The 17,142-nt window shown below is 48.8% G+C and overlaps 1 protein-coding gene across 1 annotated transcript in view; it reads left to right on the plus strand.

The window, feature by feature from the left end:
• Positions 1 to 17,142, plus strand: part of EVC (Ellis van Creveld protein) — a 71,062-nt gene that overhangs the window by 33,969 nt on the left and 19,951 nt on the right. The window contains exon 12 of the mRNA XM_012662850.1: positions 12,246 to 12,458. Within this exon, the coding sequence (XP_012518304.1) occupies positions 12,246 to 12,458 (213 nt within the window). The remainder of the gene's footprint in view (positions 1 to 12,245; positions 12,459 to 17,142) is intronic.

The following is a 17,142-nucleotide window of genomic DNA, read 5'->3' on the forward strand; positions in this document are numbered from 1 at the left end:
CCTTTGGCTACTGGAAACTGCTTTACTTGATATTCCAAAAGGAGGAGGCTGCAGCCCCCTGCTGCGGATGGGGATGCCGGCTGCGCCTTGCGGGCTGGGCGTCCCTGGGCGGGGCCTGCCCTGCGCTGAGCTCCGGTTTCTCTCTCCGTGGAATGGAGACGGGAGCCTCTCACCTTCATGGCAGCACCCAGCACAGGAGGGCAGGCCTCAGGCCTGGGGCCTGGCACAGGGTGGGTGCTCAGGAAATCCCTCCCCACCCCACGGGAGCGTGGCTGGCAGGAGGCACTGAGCCCCATAGGGGCAAGCCCAGATCTGGGTCTGGGATCCTGAGCATGAATCTACTTACTCACTGGTTAAACCAGTGACCTCAGGAGAGTTTCTTCATTCATTCATTCATTCATTCATTCATTCAATACGTGCTATAGAGCACTGCTCTGTGCAGCACAGAGTCCGCGGTGCAAAGGGCTCAGCCGCAAACCATGCAGTTAAAGTGCTTACGTGTGCAAAGCTGAGAGATGGGAGCATGCTCGGGGTTGCAGCCGCAGCCGCAGCCGCAGCCGCAGCAAGAAAGCCAATGTGCGGGCAGCAGGGGAGCCAGGAGGAAGGGGCAGGTAGGTGGGGACTGAGGCCAGAGAGCCTCGCCTGGGAGGGTTTGCAGACCATCCCAAGACGTTTACATTTGCTTCTGAGCGAGACGGGAAATCACCAGCGTGGTCTGAGTAGAGAAGTGGCTTGCTTTATGTTTTACAAAGGTCCCTCTGGTTGCCGTGCAGAAACAAGACTGTGGGGGCAGAGGGGAGGCAGAGCGCCCTGGCGGGAGGCATCACAGTGGCCCATGCAGGAGACCTGGGGGCCTGGACGAGGGTGGTCTGACAAGGCAGTGAGAAAGCCTAGGAACTTGGGACTGCGTGGACAGTCAGCAGCCCTGCCTCCTCCTCCACTGAGGCGGGGCAAGAGGCTGCCTTCCTATGGCTACTAAGAGGTTTAAATAAGGTCACCCTGTAAAGCACAGAGAAGAGTGTCAGGCACACAGTGGGCACTCAGAATGTGTCATTGTTGTCATAGTTGTTCTCTGTCACCATCTAGGAAGGTGTCTGTGCACAGAACGTGCTCACAAGGCCCTTTGCCTTGCTGTCTGGCGTCCTGTTGCCGGGCCCAGTCAGAGAGGCATAATTTTACCCTTTCTTTAGGCCTGACACCAATCACGATATTGCAGGGACGGTCAGTGAGATCAACTTGGTTGCCACCTAATGGTTCTCAGGGCTGCAGAGAAAAGTGCATCTTTCTAAATTCCCACCGTCTCTTGGCCTCTAAGGAGACAGTGCGTTCTCAGTTCGACTGAGTTGGATGCTAGCACGTGGCGTGAGCTCTGCGGCTCGGCACCTCACAAGAGGCGCTGCCACGAGCCCAGAGCCATCCTGACGACGACAGGGCTCCAAGCGGAGTTTGGTGCCATCTCATTCCAGGGGCGGCACAGACCTGCCTATCTGTTTGGATTTCACATTGGACTGTTTCTCTTGAACTGTTTCTCTTACCACCTGTGAGAAGGTGGTAAGATCGCAGCCTTGTCGTGCTGGGGCATCTCAGCTGCAGGCTGTCGTGGGAAGGTAGGACTGAGAAAAAGAGAGAAAACAATTGAACTCTGTCCTGAGGAAGTGTCCGAGAGCAGTGCCCAAGGCCACCCTCCAGTCCTTTAATTCGCAAGAAGCACTCACAGAATGCGCTGACAGCTGCTGTGGCCGTGCTGGGCCAATCGCAGCAAAGGGTGCAGACTGAAACCCGCCAAGAGAAGGGGCAGAGGGGCAGAGTCCGGGAGAGCTGCCCGCACAGGGCTTTCCGCTGTCCTCGCCCGGTGGAGTCAGGGACGGCGCTAGCTCCTCCTGGTGGTGGTGTATGACAAGGCACACAGGGAAGCTCACCCGGGCCTTGGTGTCCAGGGTTTTTGTTGGGGTTCAGCCGTATGGGCATGGCTGACCACCCGCACAGAGGAGGTGGGTCAAGCTGATATGACGTTTCCCAAGGCCCCCTCCATAAATCACACTGTTAGTGCAGAGACTGTCTGCAGGGCTCAAGGCCTCCAGGTGAATAAAGACACGCCAATCAGGCTGAAAATTCCAGGGACTTGGAGGTCACCTCCCAGGAGCCGAAGGTAAAAGCCAGAGCCCTCTTTGGTCAAAATGAACTATTTACTGCACAGCAGTGGAAGTTTCCAGTGTGGTCGGAGGTCACTCACTCAGCTGGCGAGCCTCGAGTCAGCTCAGTGCTCGTAGCGTTCGGGTGGGAGCAGCGACTTGCTGGGCAAGGAGAAGGAACGAACGCGCAGTCCTGTCACACTGGGCTGAAATCAAGGTGTCAGCAGGGCTGCTTCCTCCTGGAGGCTCTAGGGCAAAAACCATTCCATCTCCACGGCCATGAAGGGCGTCACTCCTGCCTCTGCTTTCGTCCTCATATTCCCTTCTCTGACTCTGACCCTCCTGCCTCTCTCACATATAAGGACGCTGTGAGGACATGGGCCCGCCTGGGCCGCCCAGGGTGACCTCCCGTCTCAGGATCCTTAACCCAATCCCATCTGCAAAGCCTCTCTGCCCGTGTCAGCTTATACTCAAAGGATCCAGGGAGTAGCATGTGGATATCTCTGGGGCCTGTTATCCTGCCTTTTACAGAGAGAACTGGTGAATTTCCAAAGAGTAAAAGAAATCAATTCTTGAAAAACCATGAAAACACTGATTTCTGGGTAGTAGTCTATATGAAGCCAATCTTGAGAAGGAAACAATAGACATTCTTTCTTTCCATATGCCCATGTGTCTGGAAAGCAGGTGTCCACAGGTGCTGTAGAGGGCGAGTGAGTTTCCATGGTCCTTTATTAGGGCTAAAGGGAGATAAAGCATCATCAAGGATGCAGAAACTGAAAACGTAGTCTGGGATACTCTGGAATATACCTTTATAGTAGCAGGCTAAGGGAACATGGCTTCTATTTATTTTTTATTTCAATAGATTTAGGGGGTACGAGTGCAGTTTTGTTATGTGGACATAATGTATAGTGGGGCAATCTGGGCGTTTAGTGTACCCATCGCCCGAATAGCGTACTTTGTACCCATTAGGTAACTTTTCCTCCCTCACCCTCCACCCAGCCTCCCACCTTCGGCATCTCCAGTGAATATTATTCCACTCTGTGACAACACATACCCATAGCTTGGCTCCCACTTATAATTGGAACATGAGGTATTTGATTTTCTATCCCTTAGTTACTTCACTTAGGATAAGGCCTCCAATTCCATCCAAGTTGCTGAAAAAGACATTATTTCATTTTTTCTTATGGCAGAGTAGTATTCCATGGTATATATACACCACACTTTCTTTATCCACTCAACAGCTGATGGACACTTAGGTTGATTCCATATCTTTGCTATTGTGAATTGTGCTGCAATAAACATACGGGTGCAGGTAGCTTTTTGATATAGTGACTTCTTTTCCTTTGGGTAGATACCCAGTAGTGTGGTTGCTGAGTCTACTTTTAATTCTTGTAGAAATCTCCATACTGTTTTCCATAGAGGTTGTACTAATTTTCATTACCACCAACAGTGTATAAATGTTCTCTTTTCACCACATCCATACCCATACTTACTGTTTTTTGACTCTATGGTAATGGCAATTCTGACTGGAGTAAGGCGGTATCTCACTGTGGTTTTAATTTGCATTTCTCTAATGATTAAGGATGTTGAGCATTTTTTCATATGTTCGCTGGCCATTTGTATATCTTCTTTTGAAAAATGTCTGTTCATGTCTTTTGTCCACTTTTTAATGAGGTTATTTGATTTTTTTTCTTCCTGAGTTGTTTGAGTTCCTTGTAGATTCTTTGTATTAGTCCTTTGTCGGATACATAGTTTGCAAATATTTTCTACCATTCTCTAGGTTATCTATTTACTCTGTTGATTATTTCTTTTGTTTGTGCAGAAGCTTTTTAGTTTAATTAAGTCCCTTTATTTATTTTTGTTTTTGTTGCATTTGATTTTGGAGCCTTAGTCATAAATTCTTTGCCTAAGCCAATGTCCAGAAGAGTTTTTCCTAGTTTTTTTCCTATCATTTTTATGGTTTCAAGTCTTACATTTAAGTCTTTAATCCTTCTTGAGTTAATTTTTGAATATGGTAAGAGATAGGAATCCAATTTCATTCTTCTGCACATGGCTATCCAATTTTCCTAGCACCATTTATTAAATAGGGTGTCCTTTCCCCAGTGTATGTTTTTGTCTGCTTTTTATTTTAATTTAATGAAACTACTGGGATAATTAATTTATGTTTTCTTTATTTGCAGAAGTAAAACTCACCAGTACCCTTATGGTATCATGTGCTACCCCTCTTTCCTTTTAGTAATTTTTACAACCACCTCACCTCCCTGCAAAGAGTTGCAAAGGAAAGAAGAGTAATTCAGGAAACAGACAGACCATTTCGTGGGCCGATTTCAGCTGCATACCAGCTGTGTGGCCTAGTCCATATCACTTAACCTCTCTGATCCAGGAATTCTTGGCTACTTTCCTTGTAAGTTCTTGACCATATGAAGAACCCACTTAACACCCAAAAATGCTACCCATAGCTCTCAGAATAAAGTCTAACAACATATCCTTAATCTGGCCCACAGTGACCACCTACCTAGCTTCGTCTAGTCTATCCATCTAGCCCATCCTCAAACTATTCTCAATCTGGCCGCAAGGTCTTCCTGACCTGGCCCATGAAGCTCCCACCCAAGCTGGCCCACAAGACCCACCTAACATGTCCCAGGAGGCCACCCAGCCTTGTCCAAGAGACCTACCCACTTGGCCCAGAAGTCCCACCTGACCTAACCCATAAGGCCCACACAGCCTGGCCGACTTGTCACCCCTTCTGGAGTCCTGTCCCTTGCTATCTGCCTTCCCATTGACTTCAGACATCTGTCAGTTCCCCAAAGGCACCCTGGTCCCTCCTACTTCAGTGCCTTCACGCATGATCTTCCACTGTCTGAAACTTTCTTCCTGTCATTCCCTCCACTTTGCCCAGCCAGCTTATTCTCATTCTTTGGGTCTCAGCTGAAATGTCACTTCTTCAGGGAGCCCTTCTCTGACCTTTCCCAGACCAGTCTATCTAGGGCTTCCATTCTTCCTGTCCTGAGACTTGTCACAGCCTATGGCAAGCACTTGTGCAATGTCTGACCCCTGCTGGGCTGGGAACTCCCTCAGGTCTGGGTCCATGCCTGCCTCATTCACCACACTGTCCACTGCATTGTCCTGGTGCGGAGCCTGGCCCACAGTAAGTGCTCAAGAGATGTTTGCCGATGAACCTGTGAATGCTATGAGGACAAAACACATATTTATGCTAGAGTTTTCACTTTTAGGACCCCTTCCCTCTAGTGTTGTACCATGTAACTGTGACCACAATCATGCTATGTAACAGAACACCTCAAAACCTGGTAGCGAAAATAATAGATTTATTCTCAACATCTGTGCCATGGCCAGTGGTTGGCTGATCCAGGCTGGACTTGATTAACATCAGTTGGCCTTGTTCCATGTGTCTTTCATCTTCCCATAAGACCCGTGGGCTAGCCTGGGCATGTTCTTCTCATAGCTATAGCACAGGCAGAAGTGTGCCTCCCAGGCAGCACACTTCGCTTCCATCAACCTCATTCTGTCAGCCAGAGCAAGTCACATGCCTGAACCCAGAGTTAAGGGCCAGGGAAGTGCTCTGCACTCACTGGGAGAAGGCCCGCAAAGTTACGCTGCAAAGAGCGTGGGTATGAGGAGAGAAAAAGCACTGGGGACAGTGTGTCAAGCTGCTCAATTGTGTTGTGCAATTTCCCAAAGTCTCCGCAAGTTCATGGCACGTACCTTTTCCTTCTTTGTTGGGGGAAGAGGCCCAGAGAGGAAGGGAGTTGGTCCACGGCCATGCTCCTGTCCAATGGCCCTGAGCCGGCAGGTGCTAAGGCTGCTGACCCTTGGTCCTACCCTCTTCCCGTGTTTAAGAGACCCAAGCTCAACCTGTGCTCTCCAGGACAGTCCTCTCGTGGGAACCTGAGCACACCTTACTCTGAAGTCATTAAATGTGCATCTTCAAAACAAGCAGGCTGTGGTCCCTATGAGGGGGCATTTTGGGTTCCTGTGATGAGGAACAAAAGGCTTCCCAGGCCAGGGCGTGTCCACGGTATCCTGGCAGGATCCATTCCATCCGCTCTGTCGCAGCCCACCTTCGCCAGTGCGTCTTCACACCTGGCCACATCCATGCCTTACCTGAACCTCAGTCCTCCAGGCCTCCACTCCCCAGTGTAGCATCTGGGCCGCCAGTATGGTGCAGGCCCCCTGCTAGTCCTGTGTCTCCCCCGACACCCTGTACTGCAGCCCCACTGGGCCACCTGCCCACATCTACCCCTGTTGCTGTGCCAGGAACGCCTCCCTCCACTCACCTGCAAACAGACCAGAAGAAGCTGCCTCTGCCCGGAGGGTGTCCTTTCCAACTCTCTTCACCCGAATGCTTTGTTCCTAGAATAAAAATAACAATAGATAACGCTTACTGAGAGCCACGCACCGACTTTTCCAACTTTTATCTGATGATAACAGCTTGTGTTTATTAAGATCTTGCTGTGTGCTGTGCGCAGCCATTCATAAATCCTTTCAAATCGTCACAGTCAGCCTTCAGAGCAGGTATTCTCAGCCCCCTTTTACAGATAAGAAAACCGAGACTTGGGTATATTGGGTCAGCTTTTAAAGGCTCCAGACTGTGTGTACGTTCTCCGTCCTAAGCCGCTGCTCTGCAAGAACCTGTGGAGGGCAGCTGGGCTGGGTGCAGCTGCAGAGACAGAGGCCCAGTGAAGGAGCAAGCTACGAGGCGGGAGTTTGCCTCTGCCTGGGCTCTGCGTGCTCCTGCATACGGGGACGGGGACATCCTCCTGAGCTTAGGGTTGAAGCCTGGGCCAGACCCTCTGCCCAGAGTCCCCTACTGTCCTGATTCTTTTACACGTACCGAGGAGCAATAATGCACATAAATGCTGGTTGTGTTTCAGGCATAGAGTAACTCAGTATCTCCCACATGACACGGGCCAGTGTTAAGTGGGAAGCGATGCGTTTTGCTGCCTGTCTGAGCGTGCAACAATAACGCAGACTTGACTCTTTCCAGGGAGCAGACAGGATCAGGCACATTTTTGATTAGAAAGAGCCTAGACTAATGGACCATGTAGCTTTTACAAAGTTAACCTTTCTTTAATTTGCAAAACCCATATTTTTGTGGTTTGACAATCATGGACAATAAAGAAAAAGGTTTGTCTCAGTGTCCTAACTACAGCTGTAGAATGATGGAGTCCGTGGTTTTTCAACAACAACAAAATAACCTGCCTCCTAGCAGAAAATTGGGGTTCTCTTCAGAGACTGGGAAAAAATGTCCATCAGTATTATTAAACTGTTTTTTTATTGTGAAATGTATAGGAATACATGGATAAGGCATAAACTTATAAATTAACAAATGATTATTAAGAGCCATCCATAAAACCACCACCTAGAGCAAGAAAGAGAATGTGGCTGGGATCCCAGAAATGCCCCGTGACTCTTCCCAGGCCTGTCCACCCCACTCCTGGGAGCCGTTCTCCAGCTGGTACGGAAATCAGATCCTTAGCTTTATTGACAGTGGTGCACCTCAGAGCACACCCCTGAACACTGTTGTGTAGCTTTGGCAGTTTCTGAGCTTTATACAGATGGAATCATACAGCACGTATGTCGGCCTTCTGTTGCCCAACTTTACTTCTGTGAGATCCATCCACATGGTTGCATGAGGCAGTAGTTCATTGCTCCTCGTGGCCTCCGTGTTCCATTGTATAAAACACTACATATGTGTCCACCCTTCTGTGGACGGCCTCTGGCGTCTTCTTGTTTCAGCCTGTCGCATGTGCGGCTGAAATGAACCTTCTTGTAGACGCTGTGTGCACACATTTCTCTCGGATATGTATCAAAGAGTGGAATTGTTGGGTTAAAGAGAATGTAGCTTCAATTGATATCCTGTACAGTTATTGATTAGGATTTTGTATTTATAGGTCAATTTGGGAAGGATTAGCATGTTTGCAATATCAAGTCCTCCAATCCAGAAACATGGTATAATATATCTCTACATTTATTTAGGTTTTAATTTAATTTTTCCTAATACTGTTTTGTAGTTTCCACCATTAGGCATATGTAATGTATGCTATAGCTGGGGGGTTTCTGTTTGTTTGTTTTCTTTAATCAAGTTAAAGAAGTTCTTTTCCATTCCTAATTTGCTAAGTGTGTTTCTCATGCATAGAAATTAAATTTTGTAAAATGCCTTTTTTTCTTCATCTACTTAGGTAATCAGTATCTTTTTCTCCTCTATTCTGTTAACTTGGCAAATTGCATTGATTCGGGTAATACTATTAAGTGCATACAAATTTAGAACTTTTTCATCTTTCTGGTGAATTAAACCTTTTAGCATTAGGAAGTGACCCCCTTTGTGTGTAGTAATGCTTTTTTTTTATCTGCTATTCATGTAGCAAAAAGTGATCCTATATTTACTAGATGCTGGCTATTCATTCATTCATTCATTCATTCTTTTGAAAATACCTGAGTAGCATCAAGGTTCTAGGCACTGGAGCCTGAATGCCAGGGCCCTCCATGTAAATCTTGCAACTTGACTTCTCTTTTACATTTATAGAATAAGCTGCAGTTTCCTCATCTGTAAATTTCTTTCATCAGTGTGAGAAATTTCATTAACTCTTCAGATATTATTCTGTCCATACTCTCCCTTCTCTCCTTTAGGGACTCCAGGTAAACATGTTAGACCTTCTCATTGTATCCTCTATGCCATTATCTTCTCCTTCATATTTTCCATCCTTTAGTCTTTCCTTGCTTTTTTATGGTAATTTCTTCCGATCTGTCTTCCAGTATACTAATTCTCTCTTCAGCTAAACTACAATTAAACCTGTACACTGAGTTCTTAATATTGGGCAATGTTTTTCAATTCTAGAACTACTAGTTGGTTCTTTTTAAACTAAAGAGTATTACTTTTTATAATTTCCAGCTCCTTGCTTGAAGGTTTAAGAGTACCTTTTAACTTCGTGAGCATAGTAAGGATCAATGCTTTAAAGTCCACATCTTGTAATTATACTCTGTCTTATAATTACTCTCTTGAGTACCTGTGGATTTGTTTTTGATGTCTATTGTTTGCATAGGTCTTTGGTCATGTTGTCTTGTCTCTTCACGTGTCTGTGTATATTTTGTGTACTATATTTCAAATTTGCACATTCGTTTGTAGAAATATTTTCACATACGCAATGATGTTCTCTTCTTCCAAAGAGGATTTTTTTCCTTTGCTTTTGCCAGATGACAGGTCCTCTAGCAAGCCAAGGTTTCATCTTAATTTAAGGTCAGGGCTTGAAATACCCTGGGCAATCTAAACAGTATAACCTGACTGCAGGTCACGGTCTGTATAACAAGTCTGGGCTGGTTCCATTTCCTTTCAGTCCTGTTTCTCCAATGCAGCTTTTTGGGTCCCAACCCTAAGCATGGAAGGGTTTACCACACTGAACCATGAACTCTGACTTCGTCCCTCTGATAGCTTCAGGCCATCGAAAGTCCTGCCCAGCTGTTCAGCCTCCTCCTCTGAGTTCACCCATTTGCCCGGTGAAAGCAGCCCCCAGGCGGGGCGCCCCTTGAGATGTGTCTTCTCCCAGACCGTGGCCCTGTGCTCTTCACCCTCTTGCAGTCTTTTCAACTTTTATGAAGATTAAATAATCATTTTGTTCAGCTCTTTTTTTCATTCATCCTCAGTGGGAGGACTTGTCCAAATTATCTATTCAGCCCCATCACAAGTAGAATCTCTAAGTCTTTTAAAAGAATGCAGATCCCTTATGGCCTAGCCATGGTTACTTTGTTCTGACCAGAGTCAGGCTTGGCTTTGTAGAGTGTGACATTCTTTGGGTTTACTTAACACTGATTGGAATTCAATTTAACTTATATTCATTGAGCACACCACGGATGACCTAGGTACATAGACCATACCAGAATATGTTTATTTTTCTTTCAAAAAACCAATTATCCACGCAGCATACTAGTTAAGATCCCAAGAGTCCAACAGCCAGGACTTACCGTCTACAAACTATGTCCTAGTTACTTACCTTTTCTGTGCCTCAGCTTCCTCACCTGTAAAATGACGGCAATTATAATACAACATCTTGATTGGACTGTTGTAAGGATTGAGTGATATTATACGAGAACGGTGTTTATCACGCTCTGGCAGTGGCAAGAATTAATAATTATTACCCATTACAGTTACTGTCCCTGCCATTTGCCAGGCCCCCTGCTAGGCCCTGCCGAGTCTAGTCCGTGAGAAAGACAGTCACACAACCAGTGACTACATCAGTGGTGAGCGCTGCCGGGGTAGTAGCAAAGGAGGGGCACCTCTGGCGGGGTCCCCAAGACACCAAGATCGTGATTGACTAGGACGGCTCAGGGTGCTCCGTGTACAGGTGTGGCCATGACTCAGGTTTATTACAGTGAAAGGATTCTGAGCAAAAGCGGCAAAGGGAAAAGGCATGTTGGCAAAATCTGGAGGAAACCAGGCACAAGCTTCCAGAGTCCTTGCCCCATGGAGTCACACAGAATGTACCTAAGGCCCCCAGCAATGAGTTGTGACAGCGTGTGTGAAACGTCCGCCAGGAAAGCCGGCCTGAGCTCAGGAGCGCAGGGTTTTGCTGGGGTCGGTCACGTGCCCAGCACATGCTGAGATCCCAGAACTCGAGAAGGAAAGCAGGGGCTCAGCTGCACAGCACTGCACCCAACCTAACCCCATGGTCAGGGGCCTTGCCAGAGAGGGGGCCTCGACTGAGTCCGAGAACACGTGTGGAGAGTTCCGAGACACAGTGGGGGAAGCCGCGTTCTGGTCACGTTGGCACCCGAAGCCGGGAGGAGAGCAGTCGGGTGCTGGGCTGGGGGGATGTGAGAGGCAGGTGCAGTCCCAAGTATAGTATGGCCTCCAAGCTCAGGGCGCTGCGGTCCGGGGGGATGACACACGAATTGTGGTTTGGATGCCCTGGCGGGCTAACCAAAGAGCCCAGGGTCGGAAATGCCCAGGTTAGTCGGGGCAGCCCAGGGAAGGCTTCTGAGAAGGGATTGTGTGTGGGTGGGTGGAGGGAGGGCTGCAGCATGAGGAGGAGTCCATTCCTCCCACCCTGCAAAGTGACTAGAAATGGGGCAAAGGCTTGAAAGAGCATCTTCATAATAAAACATGCGATGAGATGCCCTGTGTATGTTAATGAACACACACGCCAAAAGCCATGTTCATGAGCATCACGCACAGTGAAAGTGTAGGAAGGTAAACTGCAGCGAGACACCATGTTCACGGGGACGGGCAGAGGGGAAGAACCGCCGGGCACGTGAAGGAGTCCAGCTTAACCCGCAAGGTTTGGTGTTTTGAATGCAAAAAAAAAATATCCAAGTCATGGATCCACAGATGTGTAATATTATCATCTATCTATGGTGTGGGATTTTTTTCATAGTTTAAAGAAATAATTTTTAGAAAAAGACTAGGGTTGGGGAGGTGAGATGAAGGTCACAGGACGCTGAGATGGGAGGCAGGACAGCAGGGGCCACACTTGGAGCTGCCTGGAATCCCTGCCAGGTGACCTTCCCTGGGAGGGGTTCCGGGGTCATCCAGGTTACCTGAGCAGGCGGGGGAGGGCTCACGGTAAGATCTGAGGTTTACACCAATAACTCGCCCAAGTGTGCAGGGTGGACAGGGAGACGGTTGTGAAAATGGCCCAGATGGTGACCGGGGGAGGCCCAGTTGGTGACATAGAGGGGATGTCAGCGATTAGAGCTCACTGGGGCCAGTGGGACCACGGGGCAGGGCATGTCTGGAGCTTGCCTGGGTGAGGTGAGAGGCAGCAGGTGTGTCCTGAGACTCTGAGTGTGTGTAGGGGTGTGTGTGTATGTGTGCAAGTGTGTATGAGTTTGTGTGTTCATGCGTGCATATGTGCCTGTGTCTGTGCATTCGTAAGTGTATGTGTGTGCATGTCTGGTGTATGTACAAGTCTATGTGTACACATGTGCGTGTGTGTGTGAGAGACTGTGTCTGTGTGTGCATGCACACATGTGATCTGAGAGCTCCCATCCCTGGATCTCCTCTGTGTCTTGGGGGAGGTGGGGGGGAGGGGCAGAGGGAGGCCCAGGCCCTCTGCGGGGTCCTGCCATCACCCATGACCCCAGTGTGGTTCTCGGCTTCAGGAACTATACTGCAGCACCATAGACACTTTCCAGAAGTTTGCGGACGTCCTGTTCCTTGAAAGGCTCCCGGGCGTGACTGGCCTCCCCCGGGGGGCGTGTGACTACTTGAGACAGGAGGTGCGGGAGGACGCCGCCCGGCAGCTGGGGGAGTCGGAGCGTTTCCGGAGGCAGCAGTGGCAACTCTTCCAGGAGCTCCTGCAGCAGGAACAGCAGGTGCGTGCATGTCGCAACCAGGGGACTTGGGAAGAATGATGAGACGTCACGCTTGGTGAGCGCCCCTGGTGCCTACTGCAGACGCTCTAGAGAGATTACCGCCACAGCAGCCCACCGGGGTGGGATAGGGAGCAGGACCGTCTCTCCCATGGTAGGAAGTCAGGAGATGATGCTTTGTGTTGATCAATCAAGAAAGAGCAGCAAAGCGTGGTTTTAGAACAAGAGAAATAAATAGCAAACAAATGGCAGCAGAAAGGAAGGTCGTTGGGGGGGGGTGTTTTTAGTGAAAGTCATTTGCTTATTAGGGCCATGGATCTATGCTGTGGACAAAATCGTGGTCCCTCACAGATGTCCACCGTCTGATCCCCAGACCCTGGGCACATGTCCCTGCACATGGCAAAAGGCCCTTTGCAGATGGGATTAAGTTAAGGATGTCGAGACTGGAGAAGATGCTGGGTTATCCAGGTGAGCCCGGTGTAGTCACAGGGTTCTTATGAAAGGGGGCGGGAGGCTCCGAGGTGGAGAGGGGATGCTATCAGTAGAGCGGTGTGGCCAGGAGCTGGAAGAGGCAAGGAAAGATTTCACCTGGAGCACCGCCCAGCTGACACCTTGACTTTAACCCATTGAGACCCATTTCAGACTTCTGACCTCCAGAACTCTAAGAAGATAAATTTAAGCCATAGTTTGTGACAGTGTGTTACAGTAGGAATGGGAAACTACTACAGTACTCATTGATTTTATTTTTAAAAAATTTAAAACCACGAAATAAAAGAAGGGACTTCCAAATTCTGCATCCACCAACACTGCCCACGTTTCCTTTCTCCCTCGCCTCTGCCCTCGAGAGGCTGTAAAACTAACGTGCTCAGTAGCCCGGCATCCTTTGCAATAGCAGCCGCTGACTGACACAGCTCTGGCCTATGAGACAGGGCGTGGCACCTACAAGGGTTTCCTAATGCAAATGCCAGGTCTTGCTTGGAGCAACCCTGTTCTTCCTGCCTTTCTCTGCCCGACAGACAGCCTGTGTGAGGACAGAGCCTGGCGTGCTCAGACAGTGGAACAAAGTCCTGGACGGCCTGAGTCCCTGGTGGTGGCGCTGGGCCACTGTTCCAGCCCCAGACTGCCCAGCCCTAGGTGCTTCTTGTCAGAAACAACCCCTGTTTCTTTATGTGGGGTTTTCAGTTAGTTACAGAAGACCCCTCTGACTGATGCATCTAAAAGAGGTTTTCTAAAGCAATTTGTTGGAGCTGTAGAAAGTATGAAGTAAATAGAGGAGAGTGTCATGCAAACACATGGCCACTGCCCTGTCACAGGTAACTGGACTCTCCTGCATTTGGCTTGAGTTCCTTGAGGGCGGCACCCTGATTTCATATTGACACCCCCTATTCAGAGCCCAGCGGCTGCAATGCAGTAAGGGCTCAGGAAGATTTTGTTGCATTCCTGGCAACAATAATGCAGCTTTGGAGATTATTGCAGGGTCACCTTCACCCTGTATTCTTCCAAAGGATCTAAATGAAGCTGAATTCATCCAATTTGCACCAAATCGTGGGCCCCAGACCAATTAATTTGCAGTCTCTCGGGAGGCAGGAGGACCCTCAGTGGCTTAGAAAGCTCACCAGGTGGGCCTAATGTGCCTCTGATGTGGACTCACCAAGCGAGGGGGGCCACCTTCTGGAGACCACCGTGGTTTTGCAACCGGGTCCCTAACCTGGGGAGCTCCAGGCATGGGTTTGAGCCAGAGCAGACACATTAATGGGCTGTGTGGCTTGAGCCGATTAACTGAGATCCTGCAACTCTGTGATTTTGCACAATGTGCTAAGCGTCCCAGAACCCCAGCTTCTTTGTGAAAACAAGAAATCAAAATACCCGACAAGCTGCCGTGAGGTAGTGCAAGGTAAGACCTTTTGCGCGGTGTCCATTGAATCATTCAACAGTATAGACAGTGAAAAATCCAAAATTTCATTTCCGATAAAACACCTGTGGTTCATCTAAAACTCTCTGATTATGAATCTTAAGTTATTAATATTTTAGGTAAATATGAGACTATGCATGGCTCTGTTTTTTATTTTTTTATTTATTTACTGTGGGAGCATATGATTGTGAATTTTCTTTGGCGTGTGGGGAATGTTTTCAAAATGAGTTTTGCATTCAAGAAGCAAGCAGAAGAGCTAATGACCTCATCAACTGATTAAATAAGTGTGACCCAAGACTGTTTCTCAAAGCTTATATGTCATAATTAACTTACTGATTGCTTAATTGCCTTAAATTACCACGAGATATTTAGAGATCCTCGTTCTCTGCCTCTTGCCGTCTTTCCTCATCAATGACAAAAATGAGAAATGAACTTTCTAGCTTTGGATGAATGTTAGTCCTGAAAAGCACCAGCACACCCAGACCGAGAATCGCCTTTCCCACGTTGTTTTCTGTCAAAAAGGCCTTGGTGGTTTCGCAACGTGTTGCTCAGGAAAGTTGTTAAAAATTATGGAGTTTGTGGATTACACAATGAAGACAGGTTTCCATTTCTCAAAATTTAATCCCACTTTAATGCAGGTGTCTGGGCTTCTCCCAGTCCACTTGTGGTAGGCGACATAACGGCCCCAAAGAGGTCCACACCATAATCCCTGAAACCTGTGAATGTGGCGGGTTACAAGGCCAAAAGGACTTTGCAGAGTCATTTCGGATCTTGAGATGGGGACATGCTTATCTGGCTGGGCCCAATGTCATCACAAGGGTCCTTATAGGTGGAAAAGGATTCATGAGAGTGCCAGTGTCAGAGCGATGCCGTGGCAGAAAGACCCAGCCAGCCACTGCTGGATGGGAAGACGGAGGCAGGGGCCGTGAGCCGGGGAAACGGTGGGGAAACATCCTACCCCAGCCCCTCAAGGAGGAATACAGGGCTGCCGACACCGTCGCTTGAGCCCCACAACACCCATTTTGGGCTTCTGGTCTCCTGACGTGTAACATAATAAATTCTTGTTGTTTTAGGCCACTAAGCTTGTGGCAATTTGTTACAGCAGCCACAGGAAGCTTACACAGCGCTACATAAGCCTGCATTTCTCGCTGGGAAGGTGCAGCGGGTTGCTCTCTGGCATGACGCGAGAACAGCCGTGCTGGAGGCGGTCCACCCAGGTTTATGTCCCAGCTCCCCTCTCCCCCTGCTCTTAACCCCACTCCAGGCAGGTGTCCGTCGCCTCATCACCAAATCTGCCTCCTGTGCACTGAGCGCTCAGGCCTCGTCTTGCTGGACTCGGCAGCGGCGGCATGTGGCCACACTGGGGTCCTCCGCCTTCCGAAATGCTCCTGACTCTCCTGCTTCTCCTCCCTGCACACAGGCAGCTCCTTCTCAGTCTGCGCTGCTGGTTCATGGTTCCTGGACACTGGAGAGCCCCTGGGGGTAGCCTGCAGTCCTGTCTTTCATCCACATGCGCTGTCTTGGGGGTCCCATTTAGTCACACGCCATCTGTGTTAGTTCTCTAATGCCGCATAACAAAGATCCCAGACTATTACAGCAGCTTAAAACGACACACGCACAAGGCTCTTGGCAGGATTCAGGTCCTCGAGGGTTGTTGGACTGAGAGCCAATGCCCCAAAATGTATCCCTCTGGCTCAGACTTGTTCACAAACTCAGCTCTACGTGCAGTCTCCGTTTGGGTGACTGAAAGACGTGCAAATTTAGTGTGTCCCACACAGCTGTCGCCCGGGCTGCTTCACCCACGGCCTCTTCCCACTTTCTGCCTCACGAAGCAAAAGGTTTGGGATCGTCTGCGCCACCGCTTTCTTTCACACGCTACAACGGTTGGCAGGAAATCCCACTGGTTCCAGCTTGTCTGATCCAGAAAGCGACTGCGTGTCGGCACTCCTCTCAGCACCTGCCGGAGCTCCCGTGCCTCTGGCTGAAGTCCTGCCACAGCGGCCAGTGGTGCCCTCTGTCCTCACCCCCATCCAGACTGGCATTTCTAAGATATGCTACATGCCAACAATACACATTTAAAAATATATTAACAGCCCTGAAATTGAGATGCATCTTAATTTAATTGGCAGTGACTTTTCTCTCTCATATTTTATTTTTTGAGACAGAATCTCACTCTCTTGCTTGGGCTAGAGTGCCGTGGCATCAGCCTAGCTCACAGCAACCTCAAACTCCTGTGCTCAAGTGATCCTTCTACCTCAGCCTCTCGAGTAGCTGGGACTACAGGTTCACACCACCACGCCGGCTAATTTTTTCTATTTTTAGTAGAGATGGGGTCACTCTTGCTCAGGCTAGTCTCGAACTCTTGACCTCAAGCAATCAGCCTGCCTTAGCCTCCCAGAGTGCCAGGATTACAGGCGTGAGCCACTGAGCCTGACCAACTTTTCTCCTTAGTGACACCTAAAATATTTGAGCATCTTACAATCATCGGCACAATAGATTTGATAAAGACACTAAGTCACATCAGGTAACTTCTCTGTTCAAAACCCCTATTGATTTCTCATTTCATGTAGGATAAGAGCCAGAGTCTGGGAGGCCAAGATGGGCAGATCAAAAAACCAGCCTGGGCAACATAGCAAGACCCTCTCTCTACAAACAGTAAAACATAGCCAGGCATGGTGATTAGTGCCTGTAGTCCCAGCTACTTGGGAGGTTGAGGCAGGAGCATCACTCGAGCCCAGGAGTTCGATCACACCACTGCACTCCAGCCTGGGTGGC

This window comes from Propithecus coquereli, unplaced genomic scaffold (assembly GCF_000956105.1).
Source record: "Propithecus coquereli isolate 6110/MARCELLA unplaced genomic scaffold, Pcoq_1.0 Scaffold785, whole genome shotgun sequence".
NCBI lineage: Eukaryota > Metazoa > Chordata > Mammalia > Primates > Indriidae > Propithecus > Propithecus coquereli.